The 26,164-nt window shown below is 28.7% G+C and overlaps 1 protein-coding gene across 1 annotated transcript in view; it reads left to right on the top strand.

The window, feature by feature from the left end:
- LOC100209233 (uncharacterized) overlaps nt 1–26,164 on the top strand; it is a 38,312-nt gene that overhangs the window by 10,940 nt on the left and 1,208 nt on the right. The window contains exons 2-5 of the mRNA XM_065806224.1: nt 13,916–14,118; nt 14,237–14,324; nt 20,143–20,234; nt 25,132–25,195. Of these exons, the coding sequence (XP_065662296.1) occupies nt 13,916–14,118; nt 14,237–14,324; nt 20,143–20,234; nt 25,132–25,195 (447 nt within the window). The remainder of the gene's footprint in view (nt 1–13,915; nt 14,119–14,236; nt 14,325–20,142; nt 20,235–25,131; nt 25,196–26,164) is intronic.

Below are 26,164 nucleotides of genomic sequence, written 5' to 3'. Positions count from 1 at the left end.
TTATGGACTATTTTGTGAGTGGAACCTATTTTAATGACCTTGATAACACCTTTTACAACCTTTGTCATCATTGTGACTTTTTGTGCAACGAAGACCATAAATGACTACACAAGTTGCTTGCATATTATTATTTTGTTCAGTAACCTTTGCAATAGCCTTTGCTGCTGTTGATTTGGGGTTAGCTACAACCTCTGACCAAGCTGTTGAATTTACTGTGTATGTTTGTGAAGCAGTTGTTGTTGTTTGATGCTTTTTAATTTGTTGTAATTCAAGTTTAAGAGCAACATTGTCCATTTCAGGTGTTGATATTTTCTCTTTTTGAAAAATTTAATTTTTTCTGTGAGCAACTGAATCCAACTGTCATTAGTAAGTGACCGTGGCCCCGGCTAAAAACAGAGGTTTTTGCAAACCCGGCCCCGGCTAAACAAACCCAATATGCAGGGGTTTCTACCCGGGGCTGGATTTTTGTTGTTGTTGTTGCTGTTTTTTTTAATTTTGTTCAAGTTAAAATTTGTTATGAAATTTTAGGAAAATATAAGAAAAAGTCACAAAAATAATATATACAAAAATAATATAATTCATAAATATTTACAATGACAAATAAGAAAGAACAAAGTAGATCAGATGGATATATGATATCTTTAAGAGATAGGAAAAGAAGCAATGATCTTAAAAAGAGTAAGAGAGTAGTAATTATATATATATATATATATATATATATATATATATATATATATATATATATATATATATATATATATATATATATATATATATATATATATATATATATATATAGATATATATAGATATATATATATATATATAGATATATTTTTAAGCATTTTCGCTTCCAACAAGGCTGCAAGCAGCCACTAATTAAAGTTGGAAGTTACTGAAAGAGAAGAGATGAAGATTGTAGAGCAAGATAACGATTGACGGACGACTTAAAGGATTGCAAATTATATGAATCAGGAAAACAAGATGAAGGAAGCGAATTCCAAAGAACTGATGTTCGAGGAAAAAAACTAGACGAATAAGCGTTTTTGGAGCACTTAGGAACAGTCACAGAAAAAGGATGAGACTTAATTGAATGACGAGTAACACGAGAATGAATTTTAGTAGATGGCACAAGAGACGCTAGCTCTATAGAGCAGTGCCCATTATAGTATTTGTAGAAAAGAGAAAGAGAAGCAACATTACGACGATGTGATAATGGTTGGAGGTTGGCTGCAAGAGCAGGTCCAACTATGTTTACAATGCGTTTTTGCACCTTGTCTAAAAGAGAAAGGGCATCATTAGAAGATCCGCCCCAGATATGGCAACAGTATTCCATACACAGGCTTGGACAGGAAGGCGTACGATTTCACGCGATAGTATGACCACACAAACAGTTTTTATTTTTAAATCATTTTGAAAGCTTGACCGCGGCTGTTAAAATGCTTTGTTTACATATTAAAAATGCGCCAAAAAAAAAAGTATCTAAGCTATGAGGAAACTTAAAAAAAACTTACATGATTATTTTATATTTAACTTATTATTTTATATTTAATATATATACATATATATTAATATACCTATATAATATATTTATTTTTTTAATTTTTAAAGTTATGCATATTTTATGATTATAAACGCTTATAAACTAATTCTATAATTTATTCTATAAACGTCGTTCATAGAAAATTTAAACGTTTTTCGTTGACGTATTTCTCACAAAAGAAACAATTTAGTTATTTTTTCTCTTGTTTTTACTACGAAGAATTGTTAAGAATCTTTTTTTGTTAAATGCGCGTATTTATTAAACAATCATTAGAAGTAAGTTGTTACTTTTTTTAAAAGAGTTTTGTATAATATTATAAAAACATTAGCAACGATAAAAGTTTAAAAGTTCCAAACGTAATTATAAACTTAATTTAGCGTTATAGTTTATTATTTATTTTAGTCAAGTATTTTTTTGTTTTTTTTTATTTTAGTTTCAGTTAAGTTTTTTTTATTTTTTATTATTTTCTTCTACGAAGATTTCTTTTCTTTTTTCAAAATAAATTTTGTTTAAGTTTATTTATTTAAGATAAAAGTTTCTTAAGTTAAGATAAAAGTTTTTTGGCGCATTTTTAAAATGAAAACAAACAAATGTAAATGTAAACAAAGTCTTAACAGCCGCGGTCAATTTTTCAAAATGATTTAAAAACAACAAATATTTGCGAGGTCATATTCGCACTCCAAATCGTACGCCTTCCTGTCCAAGCCTGATACAAGGCTGGATTTGAGAATTATAGAGATAGGGACTAGAATCCAGAGTAAGAAAGTGTTGAGCTCGATAAAGAGATGCAACCTTAGCAGATGCTAATTTTGCAACTGATTTGATATATGGTTTCCAAGAAAGATTGGAAGTAAGAGTTAATCCTAGAAGATTAAGAGTAGGTGACTCATCGAGTACATCACCGTTCATAAATATAGGAAGATCTAAATTATTGCGATAACGATTGGCTAAAAAAAATTGAGTTTTACCTGAATTAAAGTTCACCAGCCACTGTGAGCCCCATGCTGTAGCAGAAGTGAGATCCTTTTCAAACTCAAATGCCCCCTCCAAGCAATCAGAGGGTGTTGGTTTCTTATCACAACAAGAATAAATGGTAGTATCATTAGCAAACAATGCCACCTTAGATGTGAGAATATCTGGAAGATCGTTAATGTAAATTAAAAAGAATATAGGGCCAAGGACAGAACCCCGAGGAACCCCTGAAGTTACAGAATAAGAAGAAGAGTGTTGTCCATCGAGGACAACTTTTATTCTACGATTGGAAAGGAAGGATTCAATAATTTTAAAGATGTTGCCGGATACACCATAAGAAGAAAGCTTATGGAGAAGACCAACATGCCAAACTTTATCAGTATTGTTGAATAGTTTTGAGAGTATAGACGAACGCTCCGGAGAACACTTCTGCAAGACAATAACAGGTATGTTGTCCGGGCCACAAGCTGTAGAAGAGTCTAGGCAGGAAATCACTTTAGATACAGATGCTGGAGTGATACAAATGTCAAGCAATGGATCAACCTGTTTGTTGGCAATATCAGGTAGAACGCAACTAGTGGAATCAAGAGATGATATCTATGAAAAGTTTTTAGCAAACAATTCGGCTTTGTCTTTAGGTGAGGTGACAAAGTCTGAACCATACAAGAGAGGTGGAGTTATAGATTTGCCCTTATTATTAATATTATTAAAGATCCTCCAGAAGTCATGAGAGCCTAATTTTTGAGATGAGATACGAGATTTCATGACCTGAGAATAGCGGGTTTTGGCGTTAAACAAAACCTTTTTACAATTGTTTCTAGCAGTAATAAACAGGCGTCTGTTTTCTGGAGAATTGTTTTGCTGATAAATGTGGAAGTAACGGTTTCGATTGGCAATCGCAGCAGCACAGTGTGAGGAAAACCATGGAGGAGAGTGAGGCTTGACCTAGAATCGTTTAGAGGGAATAAAAGATTCCATGCCAGCCTGAATCCACGAAGTTATGTAAGAAGCACATTTGTCGACAGGAAGACGAAAGATTTCTACCCAAGGGCCATCACGAAGAAAATCACGGAAAGAATCCCAGTCAGCTTTACTGTAGTTGTAAGAGGTTCGATAATAGGGGGATTCAGGTGATGAAGAAGAATGAGATATTAGTTTTAGAGAGATCAAACTGTGATCAGATGAACCTAAGGGTGAATGTGGAGAAACTGAGCACTGACTAGGATCAGAAACAAGAAATAAGTCGAGTAGAGAAGGTAGATGATTGGGGTTGTCAGGAAAGAGTGAAGTGGTGCTAAACGAAAGCACATGAAAGAATTTTCTGTGGATTCAAACCTAGTTTCACAACAAATCAGTGAATTCTTACGAATGTAAATGCCAAGGCCAAGCATGTGACTATTGGAGTCTTTATGATAGCCGAACTCAAATTAGTCTCACAAAGAGCAAGTAGGTCTGGTGAACTTTGCAAGAGATAAGACTCAACAGAAAAAAAGTTACTTCGAAGACCACGAATATTAGTGAATGATAGGTTTAGAAAACTTGGTGATGATGATGGTTTTTTGTGTTTTATAGTTTTTGGTACTTTATTCATTTTTAAATTAGATTGAAGAGCTTGACTCAAAGCATAGATAGTACTAAGAACACCGTTTAATAGCCCAAGCAATTGCCTCATTACTACTAATAAACCCTAAGCCGTAACAAAGGGCTCCAAATGTGGCCTCCGCAATGCATACCAAAAGTACAAACAGGGACACCATCCATGCGCAACATGGCACTGTTAATACTTTGATATTTTTCAGCTGTTGATGGAATCAGCCTCTCTGAGAGCTACCACAGAGTTCGGGAAACCTGACTACCAGCCGGCCTCAGAACCATAAAACTGAGTTTTAGAGCTGTACTCTCATTAGGAGATAATAGAATGAGTTGCCTAGTCATAAAAACAGAGACACAAGGAAAACCCATGCATTGAGTCAAGAAGATCCAGCATTCAACATCCTAACCTGGAAACAATGTATTAAAAATACCTCTGCGCCAGTCTAATAGATGAGGAAGGGGTGCGAGGCTGGTCAACAGATAGAATCTGTTTACCCCTTAAGTTTTTGCCTAGGAGGCCTTCTACAAGACAGTAGCCGGGTGCATTTAACATCTGCCCAAGATGAGTATTTTTATCAAGACACTATCTCTAGCCTTTACTCAACCAAGAGCCCCAAGGCAGGGTTTTTTTTTGCCTAAAAGGCGTATCCTACAAGGCAGCAGGACATGAATTTATAGTGTGTATCATTTATAATGATACACACTATAAATTCATCTGATCATCATCATCAACTGTATGCTTGATGATGATGATGATGATAATGATGATGATAATGATGATGATGATATTATGATGATGATGATGATGATGATGATGATGATGATGATGATGATGATGATGATGATGATGATGATGATGATGATGATGATGATGATGATGATGATGATGATGATGATGATGATGATGATGATGGTGATAATAATGATGTTGATAATAATGATGATGATGATGATGATGATGATAATGATGATGTTATGATGATGATGATGATGATGATGATGATGATGATAATGATGATGATGACGATGATGATGATGATGATGATGATGATGATGATGATGATGATGATAATGATGAGTATGATGATGATGGTCTAGAGATGATGATGTAGTTATTTCTGATGGTTGACCAGCCATTTTCAGTCAATTTGTTAGTGCAGATATTGGATTGGGTTCAAATTCTTTTTCTTTTTCTTTTACCATTGATAATTCTTTCGCCATTAATAATATTATTCTGTATACTAAAAAGAGGGATACCACCCTGAATAACAGTGGATTACCTCTTGATGTGAGTTAGTTAACCTTATTAACACAAACACTATAAGTAGTTTAGATGTGTTTTTTTTCGTAATTAAATTATATATTTTTTTTATTAGAATAAAATTTTTATAATTTTTATTAAATTAGTTTTTATTAGATTAGATTGTATTTATTAGATCAAATAATAATATATTGATTTATAATAATAATAGATTGTATTTATTAGAACAAATAATAAGGACACGCAGGTCCATATTAATGGACACTAACAGCGTGCCCCAAAATAAATGAATTATGTAACAGGGTACATTGAATAAATAATTTATATACAACTAAACAATAAATATGCATTCAACGCCGACACTTTTTAAAATTGATTGAGTTAATTTTACTCTTAAAGATGTTGATATTATTGACCATATTTTGCAAAATTTTTCTCATTAATTTTCAGGCGCATCTGATTTGTAAGCGCCAATAAATTCTTTTCATAGAATGAACTTCCGAATTATGGATAAAGATAAAATATACCAGCGTATTTTTGACGTATACGTTTCAGCATATCCTTCAAAGAGCACAAAGGCCTTTCAAGTAGATTCAGAAGTGGAATGAAACAAAAGTTAATAAAATTTACAAATCAAAGCGGACCATTGGTTGCAAGAACTAAACGCTCTTTCAACTACACTCCTAACATTTTGGGCTGAACAAAGTCTATCTACTAATAAACCTTCTACTATATATGTGCATAACAAAAGTCTTATGTTTTTGCAGTTTGATAAAAAAAAAAATGCAGATATTGTTACTGATGAATTAGAACCTGAACCTAGTACTGCCTGCTTAGAAATATAGATTTGCTCCAGCCCAACTGCAATTGCAGACACAGAATGAAATTCTGAGTTCTGATTTAGTCGATTTGTACAAGCGACAAAAATGTGAAATGCTTTTCATATGAACAAGATGCTGAATTGAAAGAAAAAGACAATTTAGAACAGCAGTTGAATAAAAAGAAAGCTGACCAGAGAAGAGTAAAAAAAGATAAATGACATATCTTCAAGTAGCTCAAAAAGGGAAAGTCCTAAAATTCCACAATGAACAACGGACCCAGCATGCCTTCAATTTCCATCTCTGTTTGCAGCACAAAATGTAAAAGGTGATGACACCCTTCCCTGCTCTTCAAATCCGTATCGATCAATTCCATATGACTTGTACTGTCTATAAATGTTTTTCCCTAGGATACTGATGTCAATACCCTTCCAGTTTATTCTAAAAAGAAACGTTTTTATTTACTATCGGAAAATATTTTTTGCTAATTTTTTAATTTCAGCAAAGTTTCATGTTTTATTTGTTATAATTGGTTCAAATAAGATTCAATTAATATAAATATTTAAGTTTGTTATAAATTTTAAACTTGTATTTAATTGTTAAAATCATTTTATAAAATGAGCCTTAAGTTTAAGGTTAATTTTATTCAATTTATTCATTTAGAATGCGGAATAGCTGCGAGATAGTATTTACTTTATAGTAGTAATATAAAAAAGTGTCAATTACTATTATATTCAAATATAATAAATTGCAATTGAACATTTTGAAAATATATCTTTATGATTATAAAATGAAATTATATCTTTATGATTATAAAATGCAATTTTATAAATCACTAGTGAATAATTGATAATAATTTAATAATAATGAAGATTATAAATTTCCTTTATCATTGCAATTGTAATTTTTCCATTAAACATATATACATAACAATAATTAAAAAAACATGAAAATAATTGACAATAATGAAAACATGAAAATAATTGACAAAAAATGACAATAATTGAAAAAACATATATACATGACAATTTTGAAAAATATTTAATATTTAGTTAACTATCACAATAATGCAACATTTATTCAAGAGGAGGGGGGGGGGGTCATCACTTATTGACGTAATATTCCAGGGGGAGTCTAAACTTTTGTGACGCCTTATGACAAGGGGGACGGGGTCAAAAATTGCAATAAATTGCGTGACATCATTTATGGGCGGCCCCCTTATAAATGGTTATAAGGCTTTTACTAAGATACTAGGATCGCGAGACTTGAAGCATTTTAAAATAAGGTATGCTCTGGTATTAGCTGCATGTACAACATTTGAAATATGCTTTTTATAGTTCAGTTGAGAATCCAAAGTCACACTGAAAACTTTTGGAATAGAAGACCAAGCTAAAATATGATCTCTTAACTTATAGTCAAAGTTAATAAATTTTCTTGATGAAGCAGGCGCAATCCTATGAACAAAAACTTACTGGTAGAAATAAGTAGTTGCCTATTAGGTTGATGCTTTATTTCTTGCTACAAATGCTCCTGGAAGAAGTGCATTTAATAGAGTTGAAAGAAAAATAGCACCACCTAGTAAAAAACTTGCTGGATTAATATTACCACATAGAAATAGGTAGTTGCCATGTTTCTGACCAAAGTACTACGTTATCAAGAGCATTAACTAAGTGATGGCTATAGTCCATATTGCAAAATGAACTTTATAACTTAGTGTCATCGGCATAAAGCTTTAAAGAGCAATCAAGATTGTTAACAATTGTTAGATAAGTTTTAAATTAAATCATATATTCTTTATCAGGATTAAATTATATTATTATGATCTCTGCTTCAAGCTTAAAATCCTCTTTTATCTTACCGCTTATAGAACAAATTTAAAGTTTTTAATGATAAAAAGTACGTAAATCGCTTTATGTGTAACGATTTAAAACAAGGCCTGTAGTATTCATGCATGCTTATATAAAAAAATCATTAGCAGTGTTTTGTTACATCATTAAAAAGTGTTTCAATAATATAATTCAATAAAAGATTAACGATTAGACTTATTTGGTTGTAATGGCTTTTAAAAACTTTTTTTTTAACAAAATATTTATAGTTATAGTTATTATTTTTAATTGAAAAAGTATTTATAATAATAATTATAGTATTTATAATAAATATTTTAAGATATTTCCAAGTCTTTACAAACAAGACCACACAAAATTATTTTATGTCATTTTACTGCAGATTTATTAAAATTATATATATTTTCAATGGTTATTTAAACAAAAACAATTATCAGTAAATAATTACTATATTTAAAAGCATTTCACTAATATAAAAACTTAGTAAAGATAAAAGTTTCTATGTTATTTATTTAAAAGGTATAGTTCTTTAAAAGGTATAGTTCTTTAAAAGGTTTTATTTCTTTAAAAGGTTTTATCTATTTTATTTAGCATGTTTTTGAAATGCTTTTTGAAATAGCCACAATCAAATCATCAATTAAAAAAAACAAATTATTATTTGCGTGGATACATGATGGCATGCAATTGCAAGCTTTACTAACCAAGCCTGCTTTTGAAATTATTAAATCATTTCTTTATAACTGCAGTATTAAAGTTATCCTCGAATGCTAACACTATTCTTTATTTCCAGTAACTTCTGGAGTATTTAAAGATTCTGTCCTTGGTTCTGTGTTGTTTGTTATCTACATTAATGATCTTCCTGACAATCTTACATCTAAAGTGGGTATATTTGCTGATGATTCAACTTTATACTCCTGTTTTTACAAAAAATCTTCTCTTTTCGATCTCTTACAATAAGAAGCTGATTTTAAATCTGATCTCACTTCTGTAACAGTTTGGAGCTTGCAACTTAATAATGGTTGTTTGTTTTTTTGTTGGGTGTGAATCAGTATAAAATAAAATAATTGTAAAACTGTTGTTGTGAGATCTTTATTAATTTTATTAGAGTTTTCTTTTGTGTATAAATGTTTTATATACTTTAAGGGCTGTTTTTTCAATAGACTCAACCAATAGTATTAAAATGATGATGACTTCAGTCAATGGATGCAAGATGTGTTTTAAGCAAAATCATTTTTTAAGCAGATGTTAATAAAAGATTAATTGCAGCTTGATTTTGGTTTTGGCTGTGTGTTGGGTTTGGAATAATTTTGGTTAGTTTTATTGGTTTAGAAAAACTTGAGCTTGAGTGTTTAAGGTTTTGCTAATTGATAGCTTGATTGTTAAAATATCCAATATCAACAATTTTTGATTATTCAGCAAGTTTTGTGATTGTTGTTTTTTAACATATTTCTCCAGTGATCTGTAATATAAGGTTAAAACAAGCTCAGTGTTTGTTAAAAATTATTTTAGTGAAGTATAAATATTGCTAAGCCTCTGCAATTTGGTGCATCATACTTTCAAAATTTTCGATTTTCAATTCGGCGGATCATTTTTATGGTGCCACTATATGTGAATAAAAATTGAAAAAAATGATTTTTACCTATGCGGGATTGCACTTTTTTGGAAAGATAAATTGTTGATTTAGGTATAAATGCAAGGAGGGGGGGGGGTCATACTTTTTAAATCTTTGAAATCTAAAACTGTATAAAGTTCTGTTTATGTATTACTGTATTTTATGAAACGTAAATAATTTTTTTCGCAAAAAAGGTTATTCACGTTTAGCTGATAGCAGGGCAATAAAAATGAAGTATCTATGACAGCGTTAGAGTTTTTTGAAGACTATTGTGTTTTATTTAATTTTTAAATGGTTTTTAATAGGGTATATTGCCATTTGATTGTTTTGGATTTATGTGTGCTGGAAGTACCTATATGGTTTAAATAGTCTTAGGGGTTAATTTATTAGTATTTTCTGTTTACACACTTTAGTTGTTTTAATTTTGTTTTTGGCGTCTTTGCTTGAATTTTAATTTATTGTGCTTAGTTTTTTCTACTGGTGGTATTGTAAGTTATTTATTTTATTATTTTTATTTATACTGTGCAGTAGATCGACACTTTTTATCATATCATCAAAAAAATATTAGTGCTTTACAAATTTGGGTATGGTAGGGTTTTGGCTACTTGTAGTGAATCCTTTTTTACTGCAGTATGGAATAGGCGTAAGTCGCGGGGTAAAGCATAAGTGGCGATGATGTTTGTCTGACGGGATAAACTAGTTATAAGTGCTGATCCTCATCGAAACGCCAGTAATAATAGACGCAACTCTGAGGAGATGTTTATTACTTAATCACTACACAAATTATGTTTACACATTGGCATTAATGTTTTTTTCCATTCTGAGGCCTTTTATTGTTGTATGCATACTTTTAATTTTTTCATGTATTTTTTGTTTTATTTATTTTTTGTTAGGTGATATATTTTTTTGTTTATCTTAGTTCATATTAGTATTTATATAACAATTTATTTTTTTTATTATTATTATTGTTAGTACTGTTTAGGTGCATTGTCTGTCTTATTTATATTTTAAATATTCCTCTATTAATCTTTATTTTTGTCTTGACAACTGTCAAAATATGTTTTGTTTGAAAAATAATTCTCCTCTATTCTAATGTACTTCATTTCTTCCCTCAGGCGTTCACTGCTCGTGTGTGACCATTCGGCGAATTTTATTTATGTCAGAATTATATATATGCCAAAGTTTATAAATAATTTTTTTCGCAAAAAAGGTTATTCACGTTTAGCTGGGCGAAGGGCAATAAAAGATGTTAAAAGAAGTGTTAAAATATAATACGACATAAAAATTTAAAATAATTGTCAATAAAAACTTTGTAATAATGATGTTGTAGTTATGCTTTGGGGTGAAGTTTAAATTAGTTTTAGGCTGTTAACTGTTCGTAATTATGGCTTTATGAGTTTATTGTGGTTAACTATAAACTATATAAAAAGGGTTCAATTTTTTATTTGCAGTCAATAGTAAAACTGAATTCTTATAAAGATAATAAATTAACTATGACTGCTACAAAAAATACAAGACTCTCTATGGTAACAAAGTTATCAACTTATTTAGGCGGAAGTAAGGATCTTCTTCCATCAGAAATGCTTTTAAGAGATATCTTGAGAAAAGGTCTCCTAATCCAAGAAACTTTACTCCAACAAGAAGCTGTTAACAGGTAAAATATCTCAAGACACTCAAAATTTATTATGAAATAAAATATACATCAAAACAGCTTCTCGCTTTTTCTGAACATTACACATTTTTGCATGATATTAATTATTTTTGTTCTTAGAAAGAATATCTCAGTGAGAGACCTCTCTCAGTTACTTACATACACTGCTGAAGAATAATGTCGGCCGACATTGTGTTTCAGCAGTGGATGAAAAGAAATGCTCTTTTTAAACCTCCAGTGGTTGTTAAAAAGAAAACTTTGATGGAGAAAATTGAATTATCCTGGAACGCGATCAGAGATATAGCACATGGGAAAGCTTCTAAGACTTCTTGGGAATCAAAACTGGATCAGTTATTAGATATCACATGTTGCATGCGCAAAATTGTATTATGTAATGAGTATTGTTTGAAATATTATTCTTGTGGTGATCAAGTACATATGAGTGTACTTGCATCAAAGAGAAAAAAATTCCCAAGGTTTAGCTTTCTTGGCTTATTGCCCAAATGGAAAAAAAGGATCTATTTCAAAGTATCAGATGGATTTAATCGATATTAAAGAGACTGCTAGGCAGATTTCACTAGAGGAAAAAAAAAATGAAGAGAAAGTCTGGAGGAGAGAAAAAATTAGAAATGAAAAAAAGATAAAAAATGATGATGTTGTTGAATGTTTCTTTGAGAAAGATTCAGATTTCAATAAGAAAAAGATTTCAGAAAATCCACTTCAAAAAAGATAGAAAATGTTGTTGAATGTTTCTTTGAGAAAGATTCAGATTTCAATAAGAAAAAGATTTCAGAAAATCCACTTCAAAAAAGATAGAAAATGTTGTTGAATGTTTCTTTGAGAAAGATTCAGATTTCAATGAGAAAAAGATTTCAGAAAATCCACTTCAAAACAATAATTGGAAAAAAATCTATATGTTAATTAGTCATACTGCAGAAGTTTCAATAAGGTATGATATTTCACCAGCAGCAATGTTAGCTGTGGTTACATGCTTTCTTTTAGACCTTATTGAAGCGAAGTATTTAACACCTGATTTTATCAAGCTCATATGAAGAATCGAGAACATTTGATATTAACACAATTAAAGATATAAGTAAAACCTCGCAGTTTTGAGACACAACTGTAAGGTCACGTAAAAAGGTTTTGCTTAATACAGAAACTTTATCTATCAAAGAGCTAATAGATTGGGAGAAGGAAATAATATTGGAACCAGTGTTTACATGTTAAATCTTAACATACGATCTTGACACATATCTGGTTACTCGTTTTGAAGCTTCATACTTTCCTTCATACTTGTGAAAGAGCTGTAAAAGAGGTTACTGAAGCAGCAGTTTCCGTTTGTGGTTTTGAAAAGAGAGATGGTTTTGTGAGAGCAAGAAGGAATAATAGAAAAACTTTACCCAAACTTAATTCAAAAAAAGATTTTAGTAACCTTTTTTATCAAAATTGTATGCAAAAAAGTAATTAAAGATAAAACATTTCAAATAACAAATTGACTTTTTTAAAAGTATATCCTTTCCCATTAGATTGCGCTCTAGATAAGACCATTGTAATATTTTGGTTTGTTATTTGTGTTTATCTATTTAAAAAACTGTAAAGCTCAAATAAAAGCAACTAAAAATGTTAAATTTGAGTGTCCAAATTAACATTGATTTGCTTTTTATGGTTTTAAGCTAAATAAAAAGCAAAGAAAACAACAAAATCAATGCATTTTGAGTAAAACTATCTTTTTTCAAACGCTCTTTGCACCGTTGAGATTTTTTTTTTCAAAAAAAAAAATTATTTTTGTTTTATATGGTAATATATAAAAAAAAATCTACACAGTTTCAGGCTTCAAAAAATTTTTTATTGCTTTTTTAATAAAATTAATTTTTTTATTTTTCGATATCTGACTTCTAATCATTAGTTTTGGCTTTTTTATTTTTAAATAAAGTTTCTGTTATAAAAGTAAGATTAAAAAAAATATAAATACAAAAAAATTATTTAACTTTCATATTGTTGGTGGTTGTAGATTTGTTTAAGACTCTGCTTTGAAAGACTTTAAACTATTTTAATAAATTATTGTAAAGTATTTCTTATTACATCGTTTGTCTATTGTATATAATAATAATTATTTGATTTTATTATCGTTGAAGTTGCTTTAAAAAAGTTTAGAAACAGCCATTAAAATCAAAGTGTGTTAAATACAGCAATATTAATTTAATATACCACACAGAGATCAAATGTTATAATATTATAACTTTATGGTATGTGAAAACAAAGTTATTTGTTTCATCAAGTTCCTCAAGGTCCAAATAACCAATGGAAGAACCACTAATATTGTGTTAACTGTAAAACTCGAATCAAAATTATAAAAATGATAAATTTTTATAATTTTGATTTGAGTACAAAAAGTATTTTGTACCAAAAATTTGTAGTTTCATTTTTTTTGTATTTGAATTTTTTTTTAATTTTAATTTTAAATTGTAAAAATTTGTCTTTGGTCTGCAAACTACAGAGGCTTTTTACAGAAAAAGCAACTTTTATTTTAGGCATTTGTGCAAATTTAATTTTATAATAATTGAATAAAAAAATTATTAGTAATGAAAATTATTAAATTAAACTATTAAATTTTTTTTTAGCTCATGCAAAGTCAGAGTGGTTCATTTTATCCATCTAATAGTCCTATGCCAGTCATCTCCTCTATTAATGCCTATTATCCATCTAATCCGTCAATTGCACCAAATACTCCTATGATTGGGCCTCCAATGACTCCATTAACACCCATGGTTGCTCCAATGACACCAATGTCTGCAGAAGCTTCTGGTATTATTCCACAATTGCAGTAAGAATTAAAATTTTTTTTCTGTTCAGTTTTTTCTCTCATTTGTACTTGTAATACAGTTTTATTTAGGAATATTTTTTTAAATTTATTTAGGAATATTTTTTATTTATTTATTTAGGAATATTGTTTCAACAGTTAATCTCAGTTGCAAGCTTGATTTGAAAAAGATAGCATTGCATGCAAGAAATGCTGAGTATAATCCAAAGGTAAGAAACATGTTGAAAGTATGTCAAGAATATTAACGCTATATTAATAGTATGTCTATTCCTTCTCTTTGTACCAAATTTGGAAAAAAAATTTAATTTGAGACATTCTTATTTCTATTCCTCTTAAATTATAAAGGTACTTCATTTATTTTAATGGCCACAGATCTGTTCAAGATCAATTCAAACTATTTGTCTCTGAAAATAAATATTCAAACAGCTGTTACGGCAAAGTTGCCGATTTAAGTGTCAAAAAACACTAAATATTTGTTATTATTCCATTTATTTATTTATTAAGTTTTTTTCTTAGACCCATTAATTTTCAGGACAGTCAAACAAATGACTGTTAAAGAGTATTTGCAGAAAATTTTAGAATTTTTTGAAATCCCTTAAACAAATATTGTCCAGAACTTGCAACTTTGTATTCATGAAAAAAGCCAAAAAAACCAAATGTTTCATTTTTTGGTTTTTTTTTTTTCATTTTTCTAATTTTAAACACTAAAATAATTAAAAAAACCTTTTTTTAAGTGTTATTTATTAAAAGAGAGTTTTCAACTTTTATTTAACATATGATTTTATTAGTATTGCCTTTAAAGTTCTTAAAGTAGCAGATTTCCCCCCCCCCCCCATTTTTTGTTGTTGTTGTTGTATTTCTTTTACTAACTACTTTAACACCTTTAAAATTTAAATAAATATCATCTCAAAACTGTGTTTTTAGGTAATATTTATTAAAAGACTTTGTCATTCTACTATTTAACAAACCATTTATCTGTCTTGTTTTACAAGTTCTTCAAATGTTCATCAAATAAGTTTAGTAATTGTTCTTTAATGACTTAATTATAATAAGCTAAAATGAAACTGAAAAAATTATTTAAAGAAATATTTTTCTTATAAAATACAAAGACCAAGAGGGCCACTACAGATAAGGAGGCTACTTGTGGTTATAACCCTCTCCCAACTTTATAACTCTGAAACACGAGCCTTGACAAACAAGGCCGCTGCGCGGAGAAACAAGTTGAGCGCGGTACTACCAGGGGGATGGTGGGAATCGATCATAAGCAAAGGAGATTTGCCTTTTTAATTTTTTTTTTTTTCCATGTAGATATGTTTTTTGAGTTCAAAACAGTTTTTCCTTAACATTAAAAACAAATTTTTCAACAGAATGAATGAAAACTAATTTTTGTAATTTGTAGAATGAATGAGAACTTTTTAAATTTATAAATGATGTTTTTTAATTTACAAATAAAATAACACTGCATTGCAAAATTTATATGTATTGTATAGGTTTTGCATAGTTTTAATTTTTTTTTAATTTTGCTATCTTATTTTATGCTTTTTATTTTTTAATTTTATTTCTGCAATTGCAAATAAATTAAGTTTGTCAACTCTTAATTTCAGAAAGTGGAAATAGTATTTTCAATCATGTTATAAATAATATTGCATAATTGTATTGTAGTATTTTTATTCTTTAATTTTATACCTTTATGGTAACTGTTTTGAAACATAAGATTATTAATGATGATATATTGTTGTTTTGAAAATCTTAATGTACCAGTTTATTATAATTTGTAGTAAAGTAAATTTTTAGTAATACAGTTATTATCATTAATTTTTTTAATAATATAACTGAATTATGAAATTATTTTAGAATATAGCCATTATAAGTAAGCATTAATTAAGCAGATTTCTAATCAAAATAGTCACATCATTTAGTTGTTTGATTAGAACATAGTAATGAGTAGTAATAATAGAGTAGCCTGTGGCCACACTGGTGGTAGAAAGAAAACATCTGTGAGCATTTTATTCAAGCTAGCAAGCCAGGTGAGCAAAATGGAAAGAGTTCAATGTTCTTTTTGCAATTATGTTATGTCGAAAAGTGGAACATGAATGGCCATGCATATTAAGAAATGTAGAAAATGTCCAGTTGAACTGAACAGTTTGTAAAGTATTTACATGAAAGCAATAATTTTCAGGTTCATCAAGTCATTCTGGTGAATACATAGCAGATGAAATACGGAGGGTGCTAGAAAAAATTGATCTTAAAAAAGTTATGGGAATAGTAACAGACAATGCAGCAAACACGAAAAAGGCATGGAAACTATTAATAAAAATAGCTATCCTCTTCTTAACTGCTATGGATGTATATCTCATGGTCTCAATTGCTTTTTAATGATTTTATAAAAATACCTATTCTTTGTGTGTTAATGTCACAAGCAACAGATATTGTAAAGGAAATAAAAAACTCACGCATAATAAGTGCAATATTTAAAGAAATTCAAATTTTGCTTAACAAAAACTCATATGGCTGCTAATCTACTTGACCCCAAATATCAAGGAAGATATTTAAATGGGGAACAAAAGTCTAAATTATTAGTAACTTTTGTTTATTTTTATTAAACTAAGTAAAACCATTAATGCAGTATCTAAATTTTTATAATAGATTGATGCATGTGAAGTAATATATTCAATTGCTGTAAACTCACCTAATACCAAAATAGATATTTTGATGGCTGATTTAGCAAATTACCAATGTAAAAGAGGAGTTTTTTCAAAAAATTTTATATAGACAGCTATTGACCTAACGTTTGGTCCAAACTGGTGGAAGGGATTATGTTCATCTACTGAATTATCAAAAGTAGCAGCAAAAATTCTTCAGCTTCTTACTACAAGTGCTGCTTGCGAAAGAAGTTTTAGTAGTTACGCAAATATTCACAGTGCCAAAAGAAACAGATTAACAAATGAAAGAGCAGCAAAATTAGTGTTTGTATCTCAAAATTTAAAACTTGAAGCAATGGATATGTGTGCAACACAACAACCAATTCTGCCTAAAGAACCAATAAATATTTCAGATAAAACTCACGAATCAATAAATATTTCAGAGTTGCCTGAACAAGAATTTGAGTCACTTGACCAAGAATCAGAGTTTTCTAGTCAAGGTTCTTCTGTAGATGAGTTTTAGATAAAAAAAACTTAAAATAAAATTGTTTCTTATCAATTTTTGAATTCAAATTTTGAAAAGAACAAATAGTTTGTTAACCATTTTAGCAATAAAAAATCATTAATTAACTCTTTAGTGAACTCTGTTCACGCTTAAAAATAGATGTTCACGCTTAAAATAAAAATAAATTTTAATATAATCTAATATAGAATCTAAAATACTCAAACAAAACTAAATAGAAATATTTTAGATAAATTTAAAAAAACATTTAAAAAAAGTTAAAAGTAAGTAAACAAAAACACTAAAAGGATTTGTAAAAGCCAAAAAAACTCCAGAAAAACCCCAAAAAAACACTGATGAAAAAAGCATGGTAGCAAAAAAACATATTTTTTTTGCATCTCTTTTCATGACTCTATATTAAACCAAAAATCAGTTAAAGACAATTTAACTTTATGCAAAGAAATAACAACACATTTTAATTCAGCAGTAGCATGTGCAAAATTAAAATCATTTAAGCAGCAATTAAATATGGTAGCTCACACAATGAAACAAGATGTTTCATATTGTTGGAACAATTATTCTCAAATACTACAAATAATGTTGGTTTCTTTGGCAACTTCTGCAGCAGAATGTGATAATATAAAACTTCTGACCTTCTTTCAAATGGTGCTAGGATGTGTTTTAGCTTTTCTGTTGAAAAACATAAAAACATCCTAACCCCATTTGAAAATGTTTAGATGGAAAGAAACTCGTGCAAAAGTTCTATCATCCATTCTTGCATTAAAATTTAAATTGAGTAAGGCTTCATCAAGTGACAAATACACCAAGATTGATAAAGTAAAAAAATATGTTACTAAAAGACTTTATAAATTTTTGCTTGATAAATTATTATATCAATATTTATTATTATATTTATTAATACAATTAGTATATCAATATTTTTGTTCTTTTTTTTTTTTCATTTCAATAATAAACAATAAAAACTGCAGGAGAAAAAAGCTCTTTTATTATGCTAAGGTTAACTTTTTTTCGTGCTTGCTGTTTCTTTACTCTTGATTTCATTCTCTACCACTATATAAATCTTGTATTCAATCCTGAATAAAGTACTGTGATCATATTTTGGCTGGTTTTTCTTATGACATTCTTTCTCCTCTAGACAAGGTCTAAATATATATTGTAAATGTAGTTGGAGCAGTTCTAAATGCCAAGCTTGAGCCACTCATCTGTCTCATCATTGTTTTACCCCATCATTGTATGGTTTTATCCCTTTCTCTTTTCTACAGATATTATCATGGTCACTGCTCAATTGAACTATTAGCTCTTGTTCTATCAACCCAAACTCATTCTCACATGATTTATCATTCAGCAAAGTTGAATCTATTTATTTTATTTATCCATATTTGCTTGATTATTCATTTGGTTTTTTGAGAGTTTATTTAGATTAGCATTTTCAAAATCCTTGAACTTGATGATAGTATTATATAATCCATGCCCTGCAAAAATTTGTTGTGAAACATAAGGTTAGTTTAACAGTATGGAATAACATTTTTTTGGCTACTGAAATTTACGTAATAAAGCGGTTCTATTCTTAATCCAAGTTTTTTGTTTCTTCAAATTTTTCTACCTTTATTTTTTTCTCATGAAACTGCTAACTCTCTGTTGCTTATTGTTGTTACATGTTGAAGCATTTGAATCTTTATGCTCTTCTTCCCAAACTACCTTATCCTTACCCTATCAGATGCACTCACTTTTTCCAATCCCTGTCTAAGATTAAAAATTCTTTTCTAATCTTTTAGAGTTAGACTACACATCATTAATGATTCATTTTTTGCATTTAGAACTTGAGATAATTCTCTAAACTTAACCTAGGCACCTCATCCTTGCTGTTGATGCCTCTTCTGATTAAACAGCAGATTCAATTGTATCTCCAAGATAACAAAACTTACACACAAAATCTTTCCAAATATTTCATATTCTTTTCCTTTCTGTATTCACCAAAATTACATTTTCTACACTCAAAACCAACTTTGTATACTAAGAGCGCCTTGTATACTACTACATCTCTTGTGAACCCAATTCTTTACTAGATGTTCCACAAGTCAGATTATTTTCTACTTCTCTACTACTCAAATTCTTTTCTATGTGTTCCATAAGTCAGATTTTTCAGCATTTTCTATTTGCTTAGAGTGTAAAGTTTTAAATTATAAAGTCGACAACTTGTTGCGTCATTTTGCATAGCAAAAATATTATCTCAGTTACTTCAAAAAAATAAATGCATGGAGTGTTACAAAAAAATATATACAATGGCATTCTGTTAACAGAAATTTTGTTCCTAAATTTTTTTATTTAAAATATCTGCATGTTTTTATCTAAAATATAAAATATTTGTATAAAAGCAAAATACTAAAAATAAGCAGACAAAACCAAAAATTATTATTTCACATGTCAAAAAAGATATAAGATTAAAAATGAAGAAAAAACATGAAATATCTAATGATTAAAAACATTCCATTAAAGTAGAAAAATATGAGGGGCTTTTAATTACAAACAATATTTACGACAAATGCTATTTTGAAAAACAAAAAACTTTCTTTTTTAACTTATTTTTACTATTTTAATATGGTCTGATGCCAAACATGTATGCTTAACATGATAAATCACAAAATCAAAAAGGTACATTAAGGAGCGTGAAAGTTACAATAAAAAAAGTGTGGTACAATTTAGAACAAAGAAAAGTGAATGTCAAAGATGAAAATCGTCATCATCATTTTCATTATATTATTTTTTTAAATGATTTATAAAAACACCTCAAATTGTGTTTAGCTTTATGATTGGTTAATAACAACAATGGCACATAATAATAGATAATTTTATTTCACTTAGCGATTTGCAGCAGTTATCATGAGAATTCGTGAACCAAGGACAACTGCTCTTATTTTTAGCTCTGGAAAAATGGTATGCACTGGAGCAAAAAGGTAACGACAGTATGTGTTAATAATTGCATTAATATTTTTTGCAATAAAATGTGTAAGTGTTAAAAAATTTTAACAAGATGTGAAAATTACATGTTTCACAAAATCATGTTATGATTAAATTTTAAGTCATCATAAGGTGATTTTGTTTTGATTCAGGTGTAAATTTTTAGTTTAAATTTTTTTTAATTTTTGTGAACAGGTTTGTAAATGCTAACACACTAGATAATGCTTTTAGAATTGTTAGAAATTGGATATGCAAAATAACTTATGAGTTAAATTTGGGACTTGTAAAACGAAATTGTAAGAAGTTTATGATAAATATTGAGTTTAATAAAAATAAACTTATAATAAATAAATTTTTGATTAGAAAAGGTTCACAAATGTTTACTTAAGTGTAAAAAAACCTTAAATAAGAATACAAAAAGGTTCAGTTATATAACACAATTATATAATACCAAGCAAGGTATTCAATAATTGAACTATATGGATAAATTAGTGAAAAATTTTTTATAACCCTTATAATTACTGACTTACCATATTAAGAGTGGATATTTTTTTCTTTTGAGGAAATATTTTTTTGATATATGCTTGGTAAAGAGTAAATGAAAGATATTGATTTTTTATGTGATTTCATAATGTTAGGGATGACTAGATCTTCTGCGTGTGAAAGTATAATTTTGTTTTATTAACTTAATTAAAAAAAACACACTATCCCAGATCTTCCAGATGAAAATGAAGTTAAATGTACACATTTACAATACACATTTTAGATACAAAATTTATGATTTTGCGCATGGGTACAATTTTGGTTTCACTGAAATCTTTTTTTTTTGAATACTTAAATAAGTTTTTAGATTTATTATTTAAGTAGTATATAAGTGGTTATTATATAAATGGTAACGTTGGTAACGTTTTAATAGTTTTTGCTACAAAAAAGTTTTTACAATTTTTTTACAAAAAATTTCTAAAATTCATAACTATGGTTTTTCAATAAAATTAACTGAATGGCTTAAGAATTTTTTATCTAATAGAAGTCAAAGAGTGGTTTTGGGTCAACATACATCAGAATGGAAAGACTTTTAAGTTGAGTTCCTCAGGGTTCAGTTTTTATTAATTTCAATTAATTAATATAGTTATATTTATAAAGTTCAATTAATTAATTTCTAATTTGAAACATTTAAATTTTTAAATAAGTAATTCCTTAAACTTTTCCCCGAAACAAAAATCAATATTATTGTTTCATACTAATGCGCAAATAGCATTTAGTTTTTTATTGATTGATTTTTAAATTACCGTTTAGTAATAATAATTTTTTCTTTGTTTATAATCCCTAAATTACCCCTAATCCCCTTTGTTTATAATCCCTAAATTACCCCTAATCCCTTTTGTTTATAATCCCTAAATTACCTGGTGTTTTAAAAAAAGTTATCAAAAATTTGTAAGTTTTGACTACTTAATTATTTTTGCAGTAGTAAATTTATTGTTTTTTTTTTTCAATAATTTTTGCAATATGATAAATTGATCATTTCATTAAAACAGAGTTCACCAATTTTAATAAACTAAGAATTTAATGACCAGAAATATTTTCAGATATTGTGATCACTTAATTTGAGTGCAGTAACTAAAATACTGCTAACTATATAAAAAATAAAAATATATATATTAGCGATGTACCAATTGCACATTTTTGGCAGATGCCGATACTGATAGCAATGGACAAAAAAAAAGGCTGATGTCAATACCAATTAATCAACCGATTATAAGAAAAATCAATAATATAAAACTAAATATTAAAGGTAAAATCAAGATCATCATGATAACCCAGCTACTGGTAGCATGTAGTCAAGTATAACCTGGAAGAAGTCTTACTGCCTTGTAACTCTGACTTAAAATACACTCTACCTTGGGGTTTTTGTTGGAGTTTAGGCTATAGATGGTGTCTTAATAAAAAAACTTGTTTTGGGCAGATGCTAACATCCGGCTACTGCCTTGTTGAAGAATTCTGTGCAAAAACTTTAAGGGTAAGCAGAAAAGACCGCCTTTGCACTTCTTTTTCATTAATAGGCTAGCATATATTTACATCTGCATTAAATTTTTTCTGCCTTGAATGACGAGCACTGAATCATATTCACTGTTTTTTATCTATATTAATAATCTTCCCCCTAAAAATAATCTATATCCAATAATCTTCCTTCAAAGTATATGGTTGTCTTATCTAGCATATCTCTGCCTTAATTTGCTTGATGAGATATACTTTGGTTGGTCAAAAAAGTAATGAGATTTTAATTTCTTAGAAAAAACAATCTTGAATGTGATCACTCTTCTACGACAGCAAGTTTTCTTGTTTCTTATTCTAAGACAGGATGGTGTTCCCGTTTTCTTACTCCTCATTTCATTCTATAGCTCTATAAATCTCTTATTAATCCTTGTATGGAATACTGTTGTGATATGGGCTGGTCCTTCTAATTATGCTCATTCTCTTTTAGACAGTTCAAAAACCCATTGTAAATGTAGTTGGATCTGCTCTAGCTCCCAAGCCTGTGCTTCTGTCCCACTTGTCATATAGTTCCATCATTTTCTATTTTTTACAACTATTTCCATGGTCACTGCTCAAGCAATGTAAATCTCTTAATCATCTCTTGTTCAATTCAAAAAACTCAATTTGTTCTAACATAAAACTCTTGTTTACCCAACATATACCTTATGTACAAATTATTGCCATATTTAAGCAATTGAATCATGTCACCCTGATGAGGTCTCTCTTCTAATGCTGATTTAAATATCTTAAGTCTTTTCTCATATTCCAGACCCCTTAGGTTTTTAATTTTTGTTGTTTTCTGCTGAGTGTACAATCAGTTTTACATTCTTTTCATAGGATTTCAGACTAAAGCAGCATACTTTTGATAAAGACTAAGCAAAGTTGCTCTTGACCAACAATCAGTGTCAATTCTCCAGTTTCAAATGAATGGTTGAATTACTGATAGCGCTAAAGCTAAACCTTATTATTTATTTAAAAGTAAAGAGTATTTTTTTAAAATTCATTTAGTTGCTTACCATTTAAAACCCATCGTAGTTTCGATTCATTTTTTTACTTTTGTTTTCTTGTTCATGTATTCCTAACTTTTGGTTTATTTTGGACTTTTTTGATAAGATTTTCTTTGTACTTTTTGTCATCTATGAAATTAATTTGAAGTCATTGATGTAGATTTGACAAAAACACCTTTCTGAAATTCCAAATCCAAAAGGGTTGGTCAATAGTTCTTTCTATAGCATTGTTTCTATAGAAAATTATTTTCAGCTCATTTCTGTCAATAACTAATTCTTTTGTTTTTTTTCACTTTTTGATATGATCGGGATTTATGTATGTTTTTTTGGAATTATTCAATATTTTAAGCTTTCTTCCAGCTTAAATAAATTTATACACTGTTTGCATTGGCATTTTTGGTTAACTAAACTCAACGAGTGCATCTTCATTGGCTTATTTCTGGACTTAAACTCTTTTGATTTTATCTTGATTCAGTAATTATTTTGCTAAATAGATCATTAGCTAATTATAAATTGTACTTTTTATGCTTGAGTTTAAAATTTATCAATAGTAGTAACTAGAGTAGGTCCAACATCTACAATGGTTTTTGAAATCTCGTTTGAAAAAAATCACAAGAAAATTGTTTTAGGCAAAGGTTATGAAAAGTTGACTTTTCATAACCTGTGCCTAAAAATGCAAGTTTTGCAAGACTTTTAAAGGTCATGTAGCATGTTGTATTGAGCTACATGTTACCATTAGCAGGATGATATTGATGATCTTGATTCTGAACTGACCATGTATAGTTTGGTATGTATGCTAGCAGTATATTATGTTTTTTTATTTGACTTTTGATTTTCTGATTTTTTATTTTAAAATTGAACTTAATGCTGCTTATACTGCTGTCATTACTTATTTTTGCATGTATTGACAGGAAACTCAGGTGTAATGGTAGCCATTACACCTGAGTTAGTAACAAGAAGGAGTCGTAGCACTTTTTTTCATCAGAAAATATGAAAAAAAGTGTATGCTAATATTTAAATTATGTAAACTTCAAATTATGTAATAATCAAAATTATATCAAGTTTTACAGTTTTACTTTTACTTGAAAATTGCATTGCTGCAATATGTTTTTAATTTATAGCATTTATTTGCTGTTTTATAAAGTTGTAGTTTTTTGCATAACAGTAATGTTTAAAGCTATCAGTATAGTATGCCTGAGTGGCAGAAGTGGTTAGCTTGCTGCACTTTCGAAGTGCATTATGGGGGTTCAAATTCTTTTGCTTGCACATTTATTTTATTTTTTTTAATCTTTTAAAATTTGCTAAAATACGAAATATTATATTTTTAAAGTTCCATAAATATTATATACATAACATTTATAAAGATATATAAAAACTATAACAAACAAAAGGAAGAGAATTTTTTAAAAAGTTTATAATTTTTCAAAATATCAAAGCATCAGTAGAAATTTGTTGCACATGTGTTATGATAGAGTTATGTTCTTAATGTGCTTCGGTTATTAGTTAAGCACAACATTAAAAAAAAATTAATAAGCCCGTTCTTGTTTTTTTTTTTTAATAGAAGTTTACAATTTTACACTAAGAAGTTATTGAACAATTATCATTAACTCAAAACAAATATTTTAGAAATTTTAATTTTCTACCACTTGCTAAAAATTATTAAAATAAAATGACTATATAAGGAATAAGTATAGAAGCGGTTGGTGTGGAAGAGACCAAGACCCGTATTTACCATAACCTGTCATTACCAAGACCCGTATATTATGAGTCGGGACAGCTAAGTATTATAATTATTTTTGCATCAAAATTATGATTCTGTTAGAAATTACTTTACTAAATAAAATATTTTTAGTGAAGAGCAATCAAGACTTGCTGCGAGAAAATATGCTAGAGTTATTCAAAAGCTTGGGTTTCCTGTAAGTTATTATTTTATTAAAACTTGTGCACAAATATATTTATTGATCTAACTCTAAAAAATCCATTAATATTTGATTGTAACAGTTATATGACATCCTATAAGATATAACAGACATCCTACATGTTTTCTGACAATCCTACATTGATATCCATTTGATAATAAGCAATGCAGTTTTATTACAATCAATAAAGTTTTAGATTTGGTTATCAGCATCACAAAATTAAAACTAATTTTAATCTTCCCCAACCTTTGTAGCATGATAGTGTAGGGCTAGGTAGTTACATTTTTTGTTTTGAACTTAGTTTCAAATTTAAAAAGATTTTCTGGGAAATAGCAACAGTATATTTTTAAGTTTTATATATTACTATCTGGTTTATTTCTTTCAGAATGTTGCAAATGAATGAATGCCGCAAATGCATATGTTTTCTCTGTAAAAAAAAAATCTAATGACTTCCTATTGTAAACTAGAATTTGCAAAATGTGCTTAAAGCTCTGAAAAAGTATTCATATAAGGATGTTTCTCTATACCCTTTGTTCACTTAAGATACATAAGATGCATCTCAAGTAAGTGATTATGGCTGTCAAAGAATCGGATACCAATTTGTTGACAGCCATGCATAGCATGACAGCCATATAAGAGCTCAAACAATTATCTAGAATATCCAAAGAAACTGAGTATAGCAAACATGTGTTTAAGAAAATTTATTTTGATTCAGAATATCTTATGCTTTTAATGCAATTTAGTATTTATTATTTAAGCATTTCTAATAGGCTCATAGATTTTTAGGTTCAATGTTGTTAGAGTATTAATGAAACATTTGACTAAACAGTATCCATTTTTTCTATGATTGTTTATCTACTTTTTTCAAAAATAGAATGTTAAAAATTAAGTTGTGCCAATTTCGTTACATATTTCTGAATTTGGAACTTATACTAATGTATCCCTGAACTATCATGCCTTAAAAGT

This window comes from Hydra vulgaris, chromosome 09 (assembly GCF_038396675.1).
Source record: "Hydra vulgaris chromosome 09, alternate assembly HydraT2T_AEP".
In the NCBI taxonomy this organism is placed as follows: Eukaryota; Metazoa; Cnidaria; class Hydrozoa; order Anthoathecata; family Hydridae; genus Hydra; species Hydra vulgaris.
The sequence above is the reverse complement of the archived record's forward strand: the minus strand, read 5'-3'. Positions and strand labels throughout refer to the sequence as shown.